The sequence below is a fragment of the Tachyglossus aculeatus genome, chromosome 14 (genome assembly GCF_015852505.1).
Source record: "Tachyglossus aculeatus isolate mTacAcu1 chromosome 14, mTacAcu1.pri, whole genome shotgun sequence".
Lineage (NCBI taxonomy): Eukaryota > Metazoa > Chordata > Mammalia > Monotremata > Tachyglossidae > Tachyglossus > Tachyglossus aculeatus.
In genome coordinates this window covers 43,109,426-43,129,648 of record NC_052079.1, presented here as the reverse complement: position 1 = coordinate 43,129,648, position 20,223 = coordinate 43,109,426, and the positions used below count along the sequence as shown (strand labels likewise).

Below are 20,223 nucleotides of genomic sequence, written 5' to 3'. Positions count from 1 at the left end.
CAGTCATTGGTTGGAAGGCCAGAACGATTTCTGCTTTTACTGATAGCTTTCCTTCATCCCCAGAGAAACCACCCTTGACTGTAAGAAAACTTTCATTATATTATGCTAAGAAAAGAATCAATGTGATGATTTGTTTCCAGGGTTTTAAAGATCCTGTATACCGGGCTAGACGGAAGCAGTTTGCTGATATTGCCTACAACTACAGACAGTGAGTAAAGCCTATTCTGATAGGGAAGAAATCTAAATGCATCTTTCTTTTACTCAGAGGCGAAATTCTTCCTGTTTTAACTCTCCTGCTAATAGCATTAATCAAAAATTGATGGTGAAACCAACAGAATAGTTCCAGGCACCCATTCAAATGAACACTCCTAAGCTTTGGTGTCTAATTGCTCAGCAATATCACATGCTACTACAAAGACCTAAGCATTGAATAATGAAGCCTCTGGTATTCTTCACATTAAACGCTTTAAAGGAGGGAGAAAGAATAATTTACATTAAAGAAAGAGCTGGACACATTATTAAAATAATGAATCACTTATGGTTCCAGTGTAATTTAGCATGCAATGCTCTACTTTTATCCCATATGACCCAGCTGCACTGAACAATTTTAAGGGTATTTATTATTATTATTATTTCAGATGAAGAAAATGTCAAAAGTAAATATGTTTTTTTCTATTCTCAATCCAGTATGAACAGCAGAGACTAAAAACTGGAATCTTTAAGTTTATAGTAATTCATAAGATGGGTGTTTTTAATAGATAGAGCCAGGTGTTCAGGAAAAGTTACCAGGGAGGTAGGGGAGATTAAAAACCTATTTGTTCCAAGGAACAAATATGGAAGTTTAGCAAGCTGCGGTATGCCATGCCATAAATTTCAAAGAATGTGTACACTTATTTCTTATATCTACCCCAGCACTTAGTTCAGTGCCTAGCACATAGTAAGCACTTAACTAATACCATGGTTATTATTATTTCCTATTGCCTTCAACCATGCTCATGTATCCCCATCCTAAAAAAAACCCCTCTCCCTTAACCTTATAGCTCCCTCCGGTTTTCACCCCATCTTCTTCCTACATTCCTCTCCAAACTCCTTTAAAGAGTTGACTACACCTGCTCCCTCCACTTCCTCTCCTCCAATTCTCTTCTTGGCTCCTCTCCAGTTTGGCTTCCATCCCCTTTTCCCCTCGGAAACTGCCTTTCCTCTTTCTTGCCAAATCCAATGGCCTCTACCCCATCCTAAGACTCCTCTACCTCTGAGCTGCCTTTGTCATTACAGACAACCCCCTTCTCCTAGCTTCACTGGCATTATCCTCTCATGGATCTCCTCCTAACTCTCTGGCTGTTCCTCCTCAGTATCCTTCTCAGGCTCCTCCTCTGCCTCCCAACTTCTAACTGTGGGAGTCCCTCAAGGCTCAGTTTTGTGTTTCCTATTCGCAATCAATATTCACTCCCTTGGAGAACTAATTCATTCCCATGGCTTCACCTACCATTTCTATACAGATGATTCACAAATCTACTTGTCCAGCCTTGACCTCCTTCCTTCTCTGCAATCTCATATTTCCTCCTGCTTTCAAGACATCTCTTGGATGTCCTGCCAACTCATGTTTTGCATGTCCAAAACAGAACTCATCTTCCTACTCAAATCCTGACCTCCCCTTGTCTTTCTCATCACCATAGAGAATAGCACTATCCTCCCTGTCTCACAAAACCGTAACCTTGGCATTATTCTCAACTCATCGCTCTCATTCAACCCACATATTTACTCTGCCTCCAATTCCTGTCAGGTCTACCTTCACAACATCACTAAAATCCACCTTTTCCTCCCTATCCAAATTGCTACTAAACTGATTCAAGCCCTGACTATTATTGCATCAGCCTCCTGGCTGATCTCCGTGTGTTCTTTCTTTCTCCACTCCAGTCCTTACTTCACTCTGTTGCCCAGACCTCTATCTAAAAAAAATTCAGTTCATGTCTCCTGACTCTTCAAACAACTCCAACAGTTGCCCATCTATCACCAAATCAAACAGAAACTTCGCACATAGTAAGCGCTTAACAAATGCCATTATTATTATTATTATTATTATTAAACCTCTTACCATCAATTTTAAAGCACTCTATCAGCTCTCCTGCTCCTATCTTACCTCGGTGATTTGCTAATACAACCCAAACTGCACATTTTGCTCCTCCTCCAACTTACTCACTATACCTTGATCTCATCACTTACCGCTTGCCCACATTCTCCCCCTAACCTGGAATTTCCCCTTCATGTAAGACAGATAACAACTCTCCCCACCTTCAAAGCCTTACTAAAATCAAATCTCCTCCAAGAGACCTTCCGCAACTAAGCCCTCATCTCCCCTACTCCCTCTCCCTTCTGCATCACCTATGCACTTGGATCTGTACCTTAATCACTTTTTTTATTATTATGGTATTTGTTAAGTGCTTACTATGTGCAAAGCAGCTTTCTAAGCACTGGGGTTGATACAGGGTAATCAGGTTGTCCCACGTGGCGCTCACGGTCTTAATCCTCATTTTACAGATGAGGGAACTGAGGCCCAGAGAAGTTAAGCGATACACCCGAAGTCACACAGCTGACAAGTGGCGGAGCCGGAATTAGAACTATCTACTATGGAGGGGATGATGGCATGAAAGGGCCCTGTATGGTTGTTTAAGGACTAACAATAATAATAATAATAGTGGTATTTGTTAAGCACTTAGTACATGACAAGCACTTATCTAAGCGCTGGAGTAGATACAAGGTAATCAGGTTGGACACTGTCCCACATGGAGCTCAAAATCTCAATCCCCATTTTACAGATGAGGTAACTGAGGCACAAAGAAGCGACTTGCCCAAGGTCACATAGCAGACAAGTGGCAGAGCTGGGATTAGAACGAAGGTCCTCTGACTCTCAAGCCCGTGCTCTTTCCACTAGGCCATGTAAGAGCCTAGTGGAAATCACTTGATATTGATAATCACTTGATATTCATTCCACCCTTAGACCCACAGCACTCTATATCTGTAATTTATTTTAACGTCTGTCTCCCCCTCTAGACTGCAAGCTTTTTGTGGGCAGGGAACATATCTACCAACTCTGTTATACTGTACATTCTAAAGTACTCATTGCAGTGATCTACACACAGTACCGTTGATTGGTGTTATGATCATGTGTTTGCTTATTTTTATTGTTTACAAAGTATATCTGCTGTTTTTCAGTGGGCAACCCATCCCGAAGATTGAATATACAGAAGAGGAGAAGAAAACATGGGGCACAGTGTTCAGAACCCTAAAATCATTATATACAACACATGCCTGCTATGAACACAACCACATTTTCCCTCTTCTGGAAAAGTACTGTGGTTTTCAAGAAGGCAACATTCCACAACTAGAAGATGTTTCACAGTTCCTCCAAAGTAAGTGGCATTTTGGGGTGTTTTTGTTTTTGGTTTTTTGGTACTTGTTAAGTGCTTACTATGTGCCAGGCACTGTACTAAGCTCTGGTGTGGAGTGAGATAATCAGATTGAAACGTGTCTGTCCCACTTGGGGCTCACAGTCTAAGTTGGAGGCAGTGCTGAGGTAGCTAATCTTCCCCTTTATTATAATAGGCACACATAGTCCAGCGGACATTCAGAGGGGTTTTTCACTTGGCTCAAGTAATGACCTATTTGTGGTTTCCAGGTAAATCCATCACCATCAAAAAGCACTGTGCCAGACATTAAATTAAACCTTGGTGCCAGAGACTAATAGAAAAAAGGGTCCCATGACTTCTGGGGCTTGCATTCTAAAATGGACACTTTTTTGGACAAACCTAACAGCTAAGAAAAAATGGGCAGGATAGCAAGAAGACATTCATGGAATATAGCATTTTTGTCAAATAAAGAAGGTAGATTGATCCCTACTTTTAAGAACATTTAACATGTTGTTCTCTCTCTTTAGGGTTAGCCTCTTCCTAGTTGTGAGATGACAGAAACAAAGGAAAGTGGTGAAAAAGGTTGTCAGAGCCTGGAATGAGAGTGAAAAGAGAATGATTCCATGGCTTAGTGGAACGAGCAGAGTACTGGTAGTCAGGAGACTTGGGTTCTAATCCCAGGTCTGCCACTTGCCTGCTGTGTGATCTTGGGCCAGTTACTTGACATCTCTGTGCCTTACTTTCCTTGTAAAATCAGGATTAAATACCTATTCTCCCTCTCCTTTAGACTCTGAACCCTGAGTGGGACAGGGACTGTGTATGATCAGATTTATTGTATCTGCCCCAGTGCTTGGTATATAGTAAGTGCTTAACAAATGCCACAATTATTACCTAGAGGGAAATAGGGTGAAATGGCCTCCAGATTAATGATCCCACAAAGAACCCACTGAAACAAGCTCCTTGAATATTCTCTAAATTGTAAACTCATTAAGGGCAGGGTAGGTGTCTACCAACTCTGTTACATTGTAATCTGCCAAGCACTTAGTACAGTGCTGTGCACACAGTAAGTGCTCAATAAATACGATTGATTGATTGATAGCCTCAACCAATACATTGGTTTATCCTCTAGACTAGCTCACTGTGGGCAGGAAATGTGTCTACCAACTCTGTTATATTGCTATATTATACTCTCCCAAGTGCCTATTACAGTGCTCTGCACACAGTAAGCACTCAGTAAATATGATTGATTGCTAGGCAATACATAAGCACATGCAGTGAGGACAGTGATGGAATTCTGTACTCCTGAGCTACTCCTTGTGGTAAATCAGTACCACTGAAGTACCATTCCAGAGGCAGGGACCAGCTGTTTTAGGCTGAAACCCCAGTGGTTGTCTAGCTCAGTGTTATGTCTCATGGACCCTAAGGATTAAGATGTCTAATTAATTTAGCTAATGAAGGAGTCCATGAGATTTTATAATGGACCACTAGAGTTTTAACACCTTTTTGGTTTCTGCTTTGACTTCCATTTCTTCCCCTTCCTGCCACTCCAGCCTGTACTGGGTTTCGCATTCGACCCGTGGCCGGCCTTCTTTCTTCCCGGGATTTTTTGGGCGGGCTGGCATTCCGAGTGTTCCACTGTACCCAGTACATCAGACACGGATCCAAACCGATGTACACACCAGAACCGTGAGTATCTGATGGGAAATTACCTGCCTTATTGCCCCCAAACTAACTTTCACTGGGGGAGCCAGATGATTGAACCCATGCATTGAGATCAGTTTTTTCTTATTTGACCTCCAGTTGTGCAATTGGTTATTTTGACTTATAGATTTGGAGGTAGGTCTGGACTGGATCCAGAGGCTTTCAGAGTTTTGGTTTTAGGAATTCGAGGTTGAAAAAGCATTAGACAGGATGAGCTCCAGGTAGAGACAGTTTTGCAGAAGCCATAGGACATATAAAGTAATGTGTGAGGGAGAAGGGGCTCTCTCATCGATATTGGTGTCTGGTGATTCTCACTTGTTCACGGGCCTAGGTGGGGGGTGGAATCTGGGCCAAGCACCAGAGATGCTAAGGAGAGGATTTTGGTGGTCACAAGGATGGTTGTAGCTCCACTGATTCCACAGTTGCTTCACAATGGGAGCTCTAAACTTTTTCTGGCCTTAGCTCCATCTATCATGCACACTTACCTTGCCGACCTACCCAGACCCAGGCAGCCTGCTATGGCCTAATAGATGGAGCAGAGGCAGGGGAGTCAGAAGGCCCTGGGGTTCTAATCCCCACTCTGCCACTTCTCTGCCATGTGACCTTGGGCAAGTCACTTCACTTCTCTGTGCTTCAATTACCTCATCTGTGAAATGGGGATTAAGATTGCGAGCTCCATGTGGAACAGGGATTGTGTCCAACCCGAATTGCTTGTATCTACCCCAGCACTTAATATAATGCTTGACACACTGTGCTAAACAAATACAATAATAATAATATTTTCCCCTCCCAAATTCCATTTTCTTTAGTAGCAGGGGGATGAGCCACCCAGAAGCTCCACTGTATATGGCCTGTGTATGGAATAGCCTCTGAGGGAAGAAACGGGATACTTCAGTCATTCATTCAATCTTATTTATTGAGTGCTTACTCTGTGCAGAGGATTCATGCACATGCTTTATCCTAAACTCCTCTGCTACATGTTTTTCTTAGGGACATCTGCCATGAGCTTCTCGGACACGTGCCATTGTTTTCTGACCGGAGCTTTGCCCAGTTTTCCCAGGTGAGGAGGTGAATTCTTTTACCAGACCTAGTGAATGTACAGTGTTAGGATCATTTTTTCCCTTGGAGTTAGCCTGGGGCTTGGGAAAAATCAACGTTTACATTCAGGTAGAATTTCACTCACCATTGGCTCATGAACCCACTGTTGGGTAGGGACTGTCTCTATATGTTGCCAACTTGTACTTCCCAAGCGCTTAGTACAGAGCTCTGCACACAGTAAGCCCTCAATAAATATGATTGATTGATTGATTGGACACTGGGCTAAACCAAGCACAATAAGAATTGATTTTCTTCCTTTCAAGCAGCCCCAGGAGGGAGATGGAGGGCAAGCTGGAGTCTCCTGGGAAAACCAAAGTGTGAAATTGCCTCTAGTCATTGGCCCTCTAGACTGTAAGCTCTTTGTGGGCAGGGAATATGTCTGTTATACTGTTATATTGTACTCTCCTCAGCGTTCAGTACAGTGCTCTGCACACAGTAAGTGCTCAATAAATACAATTGACTGTTGAGCAGCAGGAGTGCCCCACCCTGAGTTACATTATTAGAGTGGTTCAATCAGTCAATCAGTGATATTTATCTAGTGTCTACTGATTTCAAAGCACTGTACTAAGCACTTGGGAAAGTACAACAGAAGCAAAACACACATTCCTTGTCCACAAGAAGCTTGCAAATTGAATGGGGGGAAGATTGACACACACAAAATGATTTACATGTAATCAGGACAGGAGGGAGAACAAGGAACAAAGAGGGAGTAGGGAAAACCTGCCAGGAATAATTATCTGAGCAAAGTAAGAGAAAATAATTGAATGGACAAATGAATATAGCATATACATAAGTGCGGAGGTTGGTATAAATGATGAGTGTGGGGAGCAGCATGGTCTAGTGGAAATAGCATGGGCCTTGGAGTCAGAGAAAGAATCCCAACTCTTCCACTTGTCTGCTGTGTGACCTTGGACAAGTCACTTAACTTCTCAGTGCCTCAGTTACCTTGTCTGTAAAATAGGGATTAATACTGTGGGCTCCATGTGGCATGGGGACTACGTCCAACATGATTAGCAGCATGGCTGAGTGGAAAGAGCACGGGCTTGGGGGTCAGAGGTCATGGGTTCCAATCCTGGCTCCCCCACATGTCTGCTGTGTGACCTTGGGCAAGTCACTTAACTTCTCTGAGCCTCAGTTACCTCATCTGCAAAATGGGGATTAAGACTGTGAGCCCCACCTGGGACAACGTGAACATCTTGTGACAACGTGAACATCTTGTGTCCTCCCCAGCACTTAGAACAGTGCTTCACACATAGTAAGCGCTTAACAAATGCCATTATTATTATTATTATTATCCTGTACCTACCCTGGTGCTTAGCACAGCACCTGGCACGTAATAAGTGGTTAACAAATATCATTAAAAGAAAGTGCTAAGGGTGGCTGTTGGGTTGATGTGATTTAGAGTGTTAGGACTTAGTTCATCCAAAATAATGATGTAAACTTGCGACTGTCACGTGAAGTCAGAAATTCTTTTCTTTCTTGTCAGACAGTCAGCTTTATTCACTGGGAGCAGAGCCTCACACTAATGTTGAAGGAGCCGCTCATCAGGATGGATGAATGGGCCTTGGTCCTGAGTATAGCATTAGATTCTGTGCCTTTTAAGTGCCTGTCTATGAGGACCTTCCAGTCTATTGTGTGGTGACACCCCAAATGGATTTCTTTGAGCTCATAGCTCTGCAAATAATAAGATTTAGCAAAATAATAGTTTCATCGCTTGCTGTTCAGATTGCCCTGAAGGTTGTATTGGAGAGCTTCAAAAGCAGCATGCGGGAGAGACTTTAAATCCCCACAGTGGCAGTTTTGGATTTCCCTACATAGTTCTTTAGGATGTTTACTTTGTAACCTCCAGGGCTCCTTTCTTGGAAAACAATCTCAGATGCGTTGGTAAACCTGTTTTTTTTTTTAAATCGATGCAGGAAATTGGACTTGCGTCTTTGGGTGCCCCTGATGAATATATTGAGAAGCTCGCTACGGTAATGTGTTGAAACTTAACACACCTCAGATCTGTTAGGGTAATGACCTCAGATTGTTGGTAGGTGATCCTCAAGGTGGATCCAGTCTAGGTCATTGTTCTGGGCTCCAGATTCTATGCCAGAAGTCTGCAGCACATTTGTACTGAAGAACCAAACAAAATGGAAACTTTCAGCAGTGGGGTGCAAAGAACCAGTCAGGCAATTTCAAAAGAAGTGTGAGAGGGAAAAGGAGGGCAATGAAGGTAAAGGTAGGAAAGGAAAGAGAAAGAGAGAGAAAGAAACTGATTCCTGGATGATTTTATTTGGGAAGGGGGTAGGTGAGAGACAGAGTTGCAAATTCCCACTTTCCCATCCCTCTTTGACTTAAGTCACTGCCACGTTTCTAGACTTGACACACACACACACACACACACACACACACACACACACACACACAAAGGTGTGCATGTGTTGGGGTGGGGGGCAGAGAGGGAGGGTGGCAGTGAATCATTTATTCTAGTAACTGTGGGGAGCATGGTGCTCAGACCTGGCACAGAATCCACTCTTGCCCCCTCCAATAGAGCTTCCCTGCCTGAATCACATCTCACTGCTCCTGTGCCAGTGCATACGGCACCCAGCCACCAGCCAGGGTGTGTGCATTCTTTTTCTCTGCCCAGCTTGGCTGGCCTGCTTTGGTATCATTGCCCCTTGCCCAGGCACCACTGAGAGAGAGGGAACAAGAGCAGCTTCAGCTCACCCTCCTTTCCAGTGAGGATAGTGGAAAGCAAACCAGATCAGCAGGAGCCATGTCCAGCCAGAGGAAGGAAAGGAGTGGAGTCACCATCTTGCTTTCCAGCTCAAAGGGTCAAGGTGGGCCAGCTACTTTCTTTCCAAACATCTGTGAGGGTAAAGCTAGTTGCATGGCACCTATGGTGCTAAACCCAACCACAGAGGGGGCTCCACTGCTCTAGAGACACATCTTGTATCAAGACAAGCCAGAATTGACTCCTGAGCCATAGTTGTCTATCCCTACTCTGAAGGACCCTACACTGAAGTTGCTTTTTTTCCATCAGATTTTGCACTGATTGGCTAGAAATTCTTCCTGAATTTTGGGAACGGTCCCAACTCCCACCTCTCCAGCTGTGGGGACTTGAAAAATTTTGTTTTGATATGCTTGGTAATGTGCTTTAAAATAGATTTTCATTTTAGATTTACTGGTTTACTGTGGAGTTTGGGCTGTGTAAACAAGGTGGCTCCATAAAAGCTTACGGTGCCGGGCTTCTGTCTTCATTTGGTGAATTACAGGTGGGTTCCCAAGGTCCCTCGTCACAATTTGGCATATGTAATGTAGATTTGGCAGTTATTGTGACTCTACTATCACATGGTGTTATACTGTGAAACTCCTGGATCATCATTAGATCTGTAGTGTGAGTTTCTTTTATTGATGACTATGAAATCTGTGCCATTTGGGAATGGTTTGGCAGATAAAAACACATATCTGTGTCCTAGTTTCCAAAATAAGCCACTTTTCTATTTGGAAAATGCTGGTGGCCATTTTGTGTCTTCCCCTCCCCACCCACAGCTACTGTCAATCTTGGTTTTACTAAAAGAAGCAGGGGGATAGGGGCAAGTGTCCTGTGTTATACTGTGAAACTCCTGGATCATCATTATATCTGTAGTGTGAGTTCCTTTTATTAATGACTATGAAATTTGTGCCATTTGGGAATGGTTTGGCAGATAAAAACACATATCTATGTCCTAGTTTCCAAAATAAGCCACTTTTCTATGTGGAAAATGCTGGTGGCCATTTTGTGTCTTCCCCTCCCCACCCACAGCTACTGCCAATCTTGGTTTTACTAAAAAAAGCAGGGGGATAGGGACAAGTGACCTGGCCCTACCTACTGGGGGAGAGCATTGTGTAAGAAGAACTGGAATGTGGGAGACCCTCTAAGAACTACCCAGTCTGATAATGCCCAATAGTGACCTCTGTTTACCTGTGGCAGCTGGAGCCAGGGGAAAAAGGGAAGTAAAGGGAATAATAGTAGTAGTAATAGTAAGTGTTTACTGTGTGCTAAGGGCTGGGAAAGAGTATTAATGGGAAATGGGAATAAGACATGAACCATGTCCCTTGAGGCTCTCATAATCAATGACTATAGGTTAAGGAGAGGACTGGAGACAGACACACCATAGGCAATAAAACATAAAACATGAAGGCAGCATAAGAGATGAGTATAAATGCACAACACACAAAATAAAAACAAGAGACAGTAGGGCACTGTGGCTAGAGGAGTGGAAATTCAGGCTCCTCATGATTCAGGGTCCATAGTGTACCCGTAACCACAACAATGGCTACTGTAGCCATTTTTCTTTGTGCCCATTCCAGATTTCACACCTACACTCACACTGCTTACAGTAAAGTGGGCCCTCTGGACCATCTGCTGAGGAGATTCTTTCAAGGGGGTGTTAAAGAGGCAGATTTGGGTAGAGATAGTGTTTCCCAGCCCTATTGTACTCTCCCAAGTGCTTGGTACAATGCTGTGCACACAGTGAGCACCATCTTTTATTGATTTGGATCCATATCGAAACCAACTGCCCCCCCCCCCCCCCCACCAAACCTCACACCAATGTAGGGGCGAATATAAGTGTTTTATATAAGAATAATGTGGGATTGCTGCACTGGTATAGTCACAGAGTGTAGTCTTGAAAAGGGATAATAATAACAATAATAATTCTGATATTTGTTAGGTGCTTACTATGTGCCAGGCATGTACTAGTGCTGGGATAGATACAAGTTAATCAGGTTGAACACAGTCCCTGTCCTACATGAGGCTCACAGTCTTAATCCCATTTTCACAGATGAGGTAACTGAGGCAGAGAAAAGTAAAGCAACTTGCCCAAAATCACATAGCTGACAAGTGGTGTAGGTGGAATTAGAACCCAGGCCTGTGCTCTGTCCACTAGGCCACACTACATCTCAAGGGAGAGGGTAGGGGCAGGGTGGGCTGGGGGCAGAGGGGCAGGCCCAGAAGTTTCCCTCTAGTGGGAATTCCCCAGGTCAGTGAACAGTTACTTTTGCATTCCCTTGGGTTAACTTCCCAGGCTGCTGTTTCAAGGTATATAATGACACTTCTGAAAATTAAAAAAAAAAAAACCAAAACAAACATATTTCCTTCATGGAACCCAAGGAAGATTCCTGCACCCTGCCAGAAAAGGGGAGGATGCAGGGAGCTCAATGGGTCTGGTAAGAAACAAGCCATCTAGTTGTTTTTAGTTGTATTTTCTACCTACTAATCCCATCTTTAATTGTAAAAACACCGGATTGCGTGGCTGTCAGTATTGTTTATCGGAAAAGCCTCAGCTTCTGCCACTGGACCTGGAAAAAACATCAGTCCAGAAATACAGCGTCACTGAATTTCAGCCCACTTATTTTGTTGCTGAAAGCTTTAAAGATGCAAAGGAAAAAGTGAGGTAAGTTTGCTCTCCCTAGAGTACTGGTAATTTGACAATTTTAAGCTTGTTCACCAGTTTTGTTTGTCTCCCTAGTTGAGTTTGGGTCATCTTCATCAACAGGTATTTATTGATTTCCCCAGGGAATAAAGGAAAATGATTTCAGGGGGTTGAGATGGATACGTGTTAAAGACTAAACACAGTCTGTGGGGGAGATGAGACAGAGTGTACGTTCCTTTTGAGCAAAGAACGTGTCTTATGCTTCAGTTATACTTCCACAGGGTTTAATACAGTGCATCACACTACTACAAACATGTAGTAAAAGTAATGTGTAAGATACGAACACAGTAGTACTAAGAAAGAGTTGGAGAGCTTGGGTGGCCCCAAGATTTTGAGGCTGGATAGGGGGATGAGGTTAAACAGAATAAACTTCCTCAGAGAGCAAGGCCTTCAGCTGTAATGTTAGGGCAATTGGGAATGAGGAGTCCATTCATCAGAGTAGCGTCATGGCCTCTCCAAAATTTCTCTTCATGTATGCTTGCCACCAACAATGCTTGTGGCAATGGTTACCTGTGTCAGATCACATTGAGCATGCAGCTTCATTCTTCCAACTTTTATTTGAACCAAACCCTTCTGGGTTTTAGCACTTTAAACTTGTGAAGCACAAAGGTCAAGTGAAAAGAGGATTGGGTTCTGGTCCCACTTCTGACACAGGCTCTCTTTGGAATCATGGGCAAGTCATTCAACAGTGTCCAGTGGAGAGGAAATGAACCCTTTTTGGATCAAGTGGTTAGTACTGTGCTCTGCACACAGTAAGCGCTCAATAAATATGATTGATTGAATGAATGAAGGGAACTTGGTAAATCTGCATCATTATTTCCTAAACATTTGGGAATTTCCAAACTTTAGCAGAGGTCACAGCTAAAGCATTAGCATTTGAGATGGAGATCCACGGCTGGTTGTGTCTGAAATGATCAGTTTCTGAATGCCTTTGTGCAGTAAGTAACCTCTTCCTGAATCAGGCTAATTCCCAATAACAAATATATTGTCAAGCCCCTTCTGGGGCATAAACTCCCTCAAACAATGAAGATCACATAAGATCTAAGGGAAAGCCATTCCATGGACCAACTCAACTCCCTCTAAAGAGATTTTTCAGCTTTAATTTTTTTTTCCACTCTGTTTCTCTTTCTGCTTTGGGAGTCACTATTTTGCTCTCTCTGTGGTCTTTGCCTACAGCTGTATGATCTCTCTCAGCTATTCCATACTCCTTCTCCTTTTAAGGACATATAGAGGTGGTGACAAGTCAGCTCCTGGTGATTTGTGAAGAACAAACTTCAATTGGTGTGCCTTCTTTTTAAGCTGAAACTTCCTCATAGAGCTCCAAGCCTTCTTATGTCACAGACATTGTTTTGTGGCATTCTTTCTTCAGCAGATACCTGGGCAAATACAAGAACAGAAGGGAATTGATCCCAGTCACATTTGTATCTTACATGTTTAACAACTTCCTTAGTTAGGAATTACTTCCTAGTAGCTAACTCACACCTCTGATTCTGTCATTTTAATACAGTTCCAGAGATTTTTCCCTTAAAATACCCCATGGTTACCCTGGATTCATATGAAGATGGAATTTAATAGTTCCATAAAATCAGATGAATGATTGTCTCGTCTGTGTAAACTTTGAAAGGAAAAATACTTTTCAAAAATGACTTTCCCTGTATGGTTTGAGTCCTAATATCCAGAACAATATTATACCTATGGGTTCCGGGGTTTTAGAGAAGTCTCTATTTAAAGTATTTTTTGAACATCAGTAAGTTCTCCCCCACATTTTTCCTTCACCAAAAGTTGTTTTTGTTTCTTCAGAAACTTTGCTTCAACAATTCCTCGACCCTTCTCAGTGCGCTATGATCCATACACACAGAGGATTGAGGTCTTGGACAATGCAGATCAGCTTAAAATTTTGGCCGATTCCATCAGTGGTAAGTGATTGCAGTGTTATGCCATTAAGCACTTAGTATAGTGCTTTGCACACAGTAAATGGATAATAACTACCTTTGATCAGTTGGTTCCTCCTAGAGGCTGGGCTTGCATTTTCTCACCTCTGCTGGATACCAACCACAAACTACTTTGGAGACTTGAACTGAAAACAATGCGTCTGCATAATAGTTAACTGAAAACAACTTCACCTGAAGAACAATGCCTGCCCTGCCTTACCCTAAACAGTCATGTTTGGTGAATTTCCTCAGTAATCAAAAAATGTCAACCTTTGAGAACCCATTCAATGACACCCAGGTTTAGTTTTCCCCTGTAGGATACAGTGGATGCAATCTGTAATTTGTTGTCTCTCACCACTTCTCTGGGGAAAAGATAACCACAAATAAAACCAGTATCCCTTTTCCTGTCTCCCTGAGAAAGAAAAAGGCTATGAAACTCAATCCCCAGTCCCAAGACTGGAGTCTGAATATACCTACCCCAGTTCCTGTATTGAGCATACAGCTTCATTCTTCCAACTTTTATTTGAACCAAACTCTCCTGGGTTTTAGCACTTTAAACTTGGAAAGCACAAAGGGCAAGTGAAAAGAGAATAGTAAACCAGGTTTGAGCCTGGGTAGAGAGAAAGTGACATGTCTCTCCCCATTCGACACTTCCACAGGCTGGAGGGAAACTTCAGCTTCTGAACAATTGAGCTGTTCAGACATTGTCACTCTTGCAGGAAGGCTCATTCATCCCAAGCCCTTGCTGGGACTCCAGGTCACCTGTGGAAGCTGCATCACCCAGGTGGCTCCTTACTCCACTGGAAAATAGCATAGGATAAAGGTCCAATGCTGCTTTTGTTGTCTTACCTTGTAGGTGAAGTTGGAATACTCTGCGGTGCCCTTCAGAAAATAAAATGAAGATTGATTCAGCAACCTCATGTGCCAGAAGTAACACACCAAATTGATTGCAGGAAAATATTGCATTCTCTTTATTTTTCTCACCTAATCCCTAAGTGTAAACTCTCTAGCATTAACCCTACGAATTACTGTCCTTCTGAGCTTGGGGATATAATTTGATTAGATATGATTCTATTTTCTCAGTTTAGCTTTGGCTTTTTTGACAAGACTTTGATTCTAATTTGAATTTAGGACCTGTATTAGTCAAACAATGTCCTATTTTGCTGTTGATGGAATATGAACTCATGAAGGAATGATGAAAATTATATGTTAGATTCAATTGAATTTTTGGTCTCTATTGTAAATCTTACCAATTTTTAATGAAGTTTCCACCTAGAAATAGGTGGGCAAAGTAGTTTCAAGGTAATAGATTCCTTCGTCAGTGCCTTAGCTATTACTTGACGAAAGACAGACGCTTCTGGAGAGTCTATAAATCTTTCTGTACACTAGGATATCCTTTAGAATTCAGCCCTTTGTGGGACTTGGACAGATGCTTAGAACAGTGCTTTGCACGTAGTAAAATGTTCAACAAATGTCATCATTATTATTAGTTGATTGACTGATTGTCCAAATGACAGTGGACTGGACTGACTGTCCAAGCTGATTAGCTTGTATCTGCCCAGTACTTAGTAGTGCACATAGCACTAACAAATGCTATTGAAAAAAAATCATCTAGCATTTGTTTCTGGCAAAGAAATGTAGTCCTTACCAATACATACAATATGATTTAAAATATGATATTCTTGCATCAGTTTAATATTTGTTTTTGACAAAGAAATTTAGTCCCTGCCAATATATATCTTCTAGGTGAAAAAAACCCAAATGTAGTAATATTCATCTTAGATTGTTGGCTGGAAGCATTTGGCTTGAAAGGGTTAAATAGCCTGGTGTTATAGCTTTGAAGTTTGTTATTCAATTTTGCATCCATATTTTGAGGCTCATTGCCTTGGCATTTATTAAGAACAAAAATAATCTTTTTCCTCTCTGATTCAGTATTGGTGAATCCACCGAGATATAGTTAAAAATAAGACTAGTCTCATTATTTAAGATTTACGATCTCTTCTTTGATTTAAGTATTGTAAAAATGAAATATTTAATGCAAAAATGATCTCTTGATTTAGCTTCAAAATATATTCAAGGAGTTTAATTTGAAGGTTAGTTACTTCTGGTTGCCAGTCTTTTTCCCAGAAGAAAATAGGTGCATCTAAAACTGAATTGTGTAGGCTGAATGTTTCTGTTGTTCTGTTTGGCAGTCTGCTCTCTCTCTCTCTCCATTCTAATAGTTCTGTGCATTTTCCCAGGACACTGTCATCCATTTTTCTTTTTTATCAAATGAGTGACTTATGAGTATGGATGAGTTGCTTATGATTTATTTCATTATTTACAAACAAAAGACGTGTGATGTTAGGAAAATTATTACACATGCATTCATTTCAGCAATATTTGATCTCACTGCTCATTGACAAATGGAAATTTTCAGTTTGTTTTTTCAAGTTAAGACATTTGCCTGGCTTTGTTTTAAAGGAAAATTAAATTGAAATACACAGAGAGGCATGTGAGGTGCATTTGATCAATATGCAGTATTTTACAAAATAAAATCCAGTAGAACTACAATTTTCTTTGACTTGTAATAATTATAATGTTCCTTTTAAAGATAATAATTTTAGGAAAGAAGATGCTAGAAATGATATCGACCAATACTATCTCTCTTTTTTTAATGTGTGTTGACATCCAGTAATGTCAACCCTGCAAAGCATGGAGTTGGTAATGTTATTTGACAATTGCAACTTGAGAATAGCTAAATCGGTTCATCAAAAAGTGGAAGGAGGAAGCAATGTAAAGGAGGATTTTCCCTTACCCTCACATTTTTTTTCTAGTGCATTGCTTTTAACTCTGGTGAAAAAATGAATAAAAGCTACAAGAGTAATGAAAAGTTTAGGAAATTGCTGCTCTTCCCATCTCTTGCCTATAGAGCGTAAGGACACAGGCAGTAACATGCCTAGAAGTGTTTCTTATTTTAATCCAGGGCATAGCTACAGTTATTTAATATCATGCATTTATTATAATGTTGAGAAGCAGTGGCTTCGTATGATTTTAAGCACATGAAGGCTGTTCTACTGCTCCTCAAATATGTGGCTAGGAAAGAAATAAGCTAAGCACATAGCAGGGATTAATCAGTCCATCAATAAGATGTATTGAGAGTTAACTGTGTGCAAAGCATGGTACTAAGTCCTTTGGAGAGAACAATACAGTGGGGGGCATAGACAAGATCCCTGGCTTAAAGGAGCATTCAGTCTAGTCGGGGAAAGATGATAACATAAATTAAAGATGGGGGAGTGGCAGAATATAAGGATAAGTATACAAGTGCTTTGCGGGGTGGGGTGATTATCAAAGTGCTTAGAGGATATGGAGCATATTTAGGATCAAGGCAATATACCTGTAGCCAGGGCCGAAGCTGTAAGAGACTATAGATTCTTTAAGGGTGAATTGGTGGAAGACATGGATATAGGCTAGCAGCCTTGCTGAGATCCCTTCAGGTTCTGCGAGTCTTTGATTTTTGGGCAGTAACTTTGGTGGCTGGAGTGCTTTTTTTTGGAATGAGAAGCTAGAGATAGCCAAGGAAACCACAGGGAAGATAATAATAATAATGGTATTTTTTTAAGCGCCTATGTTCCAGGCACTGTACTAAGCACTGGGTGGATACAAGCAGATCGGGTTATACACAGTCCCCTGTCCCATGTGGGGCTCACAGTCTCAATCTCTCATTTTACATATGAGGTAACTGAGGCCCAGAGAAGTTAAGTGACTTGCCCAAGGTCATCCAGCAGACAGGTGGCGGAGACGGGATTAGAACCCATCACCTTCTGACTTCCAGGCCCGTGCTGGAAGTAACTACCAGTTTGGCCCGGGATGAAACAGAGAGAGATGACTCTGCAGCCGTGAAGCAGCTGTGGTTTCGCTGCACAGAGCCCACCGGCCAACCGGGAGCTGAATGAGAAATCCCCCAGTGCTCGGGCTGAGAATAGGACGGAAAAGGGGCATTCGCACAGACCCCAGTGCTAGGTCCGGGGAGGTTGGTGGGTCGGGGGTGGGGGGAAAGGGCACTTATTCACACGCTCTGCATACCCCCCTTTTTCCTTTCCCCCTGCTCCCTTCCCTCGCTCCCCCCACTCCACTGTTTTCACTGTTTTACTTAATTCATCTTGCCATTTTTGCAGAGAATTCTGCAAAAGGACAGGGATCGTGTCTATCTACTCCGTGGTTCTCTCCCAACCGTTTAGTACAGTCCTGGGCACCCAGAAGGCTTTCCATCAATACTGAAATGAGCTCAACCCTTGGCATTATTGGACTGATGGATGGATGACATCAGAGACCCGCTAAACCTCGGGAAAGGGTTGGGCCAATCTTTTGCTGGCTGTACTGGCTACTCCGGGGAAGGAAGGGGGAAAGGGGGTCCGCCACCTCTTCTCTCTGATCCTGACCGGTCACCAGACCTGACGCCAAACCTCCTGAAAGTAAAGACCTCCCCCCCGCCCCCCACCAATTTTCCCATGAAGAATGGACACATATTGATCTAAGAAGAAAGCAAATTCCTCGCTTTTATTTGGGCCCCGAACAGGCAGGGGGGTACCTAAACCGAGATTGACTTGAATCTTGGAGGTTCGAGTGGAAGTTATTGATCATTTTTCTCTAGAAAAAGCCCACGCAGGCTTACCTTTCCTTCTTCCAGATCCTTTATTTCGCATCGTTTCTTGCTCCGGTTGTTCCGGCTTCCTAAAAAAGCGTGGAAGTGAAGCCCGCCCACCGAGGCCTTCTTAGTCCTAGAAAAAGCCCCCGGCGGGGTTTAGTCATCCGCCCCCGCCTCCCGAGATAATACGGGCCTGAGATGTAGAGGCCGTTAGGTTTCGACCAGATTTCTCTGCAAAAAACTCGACGGTTCCCCATGTAGCTCTCAAATAATTTTAGTTCTAATAATAATAATAGTAAGAGCTTACAAATACCATTATTATGTGCCGCGCACCGTTCTAAGCGCTGGGGTAAATACAAGGTAATCAGGTTGCCCCATGTGGGGCTCACTGTTTTAACCCCCATTTTACAGGTGAGGTAACTGAGGCACAGAGAAGCTAAGTGACTTGCCCAAGGTCACACAGCAGACAAGTGGCGGAGCCGGGATTAGAACCCACGTCCTCTGACTCCCAAGCCCGTGCTCTTGCTGTCACGCTGCTACTTTTGGTGGCAATCTCCTCCCGCTCTCACCTCTCCACCCCACCTCCCCTAGCCCCTTTCCGCCTTCCCCCTTCCCTACTTCGCCCCTCCACACTAACGTTCAAACCTCCCGAAGCTATAACCACCACTAGCTGGGGGATAAATAATCTTTTCTGCTCCAGGGGCACAAGGGGGAAAGGAGGTGCCGTGATGTGTCCGCAGTGGGCTCAGCTGAGCAGGTAACGGTGAGGCGAAAGAAAAGCTTTGTAAAACTCTTGCTATGGTTCCTATCCAAACAGGCTTTCCCCCACCGCACTGTCCTGGAGAAGGTTTCTGATGGAGAACTTCAGGGACTGGGATCCCTCGCAAATACGTTTCCGAGCAGCCGCCGGAAATAATAATAATAATAATAGCGAGATCATCATCATCGCGATATTTTTTAAGCGCTTACTATGTACCTGGCACTGTACTAAACGCTGAGGTAGATACAAGCAAATCGGGTTGGACACAGGCCCTGTCCCATGAGCGACTCAGAGTTGCAATCCCCATTTTACAGATGAGGTGACCGAGGCCCAGAGAAGTAAAGCGACTTGCCCAAGGTCACACAGCAGACAAGTGTGCTGCGTCTGCACTGTGCAGCGTGGCTCAGTGGAAAAAGCACGGGCTTTGGAGTCAGGGGTCATGGGTTCAAATCCCACTCCGCCGCTTGTCAGCTGTGTGACTTTGGGCAAGCCAATTAACTTCTCTGTCTCAGTTCCCTCATCTGTAAAATGGGGATTGAAACTGTGAGCCCCAAGTGGGACAACCTGATCACCGTGTAACCTCTTCAGCGCTTAGAATTTGCACATAGTAAGCGCTTAACAAATGCCATTATTATTATTATTATTATTATTATTATTATTATTATTATAAGTGGTAGAACCAGGATGAGAACCCATGACCTTCTGACACCTTCTCGAAAGACTCCAACAGCAACCTGCTGAAAGCCAGGCCAAGGGTTCACTGTCCTTGGCATCCCCTCTGCTTGACCCCTGGTCGTGGGCCCGCATAAGGTGAAAAGAGCAAGGTCCATCGCTGAACACCTTCTTCACAGCACAGTGGGGGCGGCGGTTAGGAACAAGCAGTCGATGGGACCGACCCCTTGTAGGGGTTTATAGGATAGAGGAGAAGGCTGATGGTTGATTGGGCTTCCTTAATAATAATAATAATGGTATTTGTTAAGCACTTACTATGTGCAAAAAACTGTTCTAAGCGCTGGGGAGATACAAGATGATCAGGCTGTCCTACGTGGGGCTCACAGTCTTCATCCCCATTTTACAGATGAGGGAACTGCGGCACAGAGAAGTTAAGTGACTTGCCCAAAGTCACACAGCTGACAATTGGCGGAGTCAGAATATGAACCCATGATCTCTAACTCCAAAGCCCGTACTCTTTCCACTGAGCCATGCTGCTTCTCTGCTCAAGTATATATTCTTCTAGTCT

At 43.0% G+C, this 20,223-nt stretch overlaps 1 protein-coding gene across 2 annotated transcripts in view; it reads left to right on the top strand.

Annotated features, from left to right (window-relative positions):
• The window catches only part of PAH (phenylalanine hydroxylase), a 43,017-nt gene extending 28,197 nt beyond the window's left edge, over positions 1 to 14,820 (top strand). For both annotated transcript variants that reach the window (XM_038756165.1, XM_038756166.1), the window contains exons 5-13: positions 141 to 208; positions 3,214 to 3,410; positions 4,958 to 5,093; positions 6,099 to 6,168; positions 8,123 to 8,179; positions 9,368 to 9,463; positions 11,493 to 11,626; positions 13,466 to 13,581; positions 14,453 to 14,820. In XM_038756165.1, coding sequence (XP_038612093.1) covers positions 141 to 208; positions 3,214 to 3,410; positions 4,958 to 5,093; positions 6,099 to 6,168; positions 8,123 to 8,179; positions 9,368 to 9,463; positions 11,493 to 11,626; positions 13,466 to 13,581; positions 14,453 to 14,496 — 918 coding nt within the window. In that variant the 3' untranslated portion in view covers positions 14,497 to 14,820. The remainder of the gene's footprint in view (positions 1 to 140; positions 209 to 3,213; positions 3,411 to 4,957; positions 5,094 to 6,098; positions 6,169 to 8,122; positions 8,180 to 9,367; positions 9,464 to 11,492; positions 11,627 to 13,465; positions 13,582 to 14,452) is intronic.
• Positions 14,821 to 20,223: the final 5,403 nt, after the last annotated feature.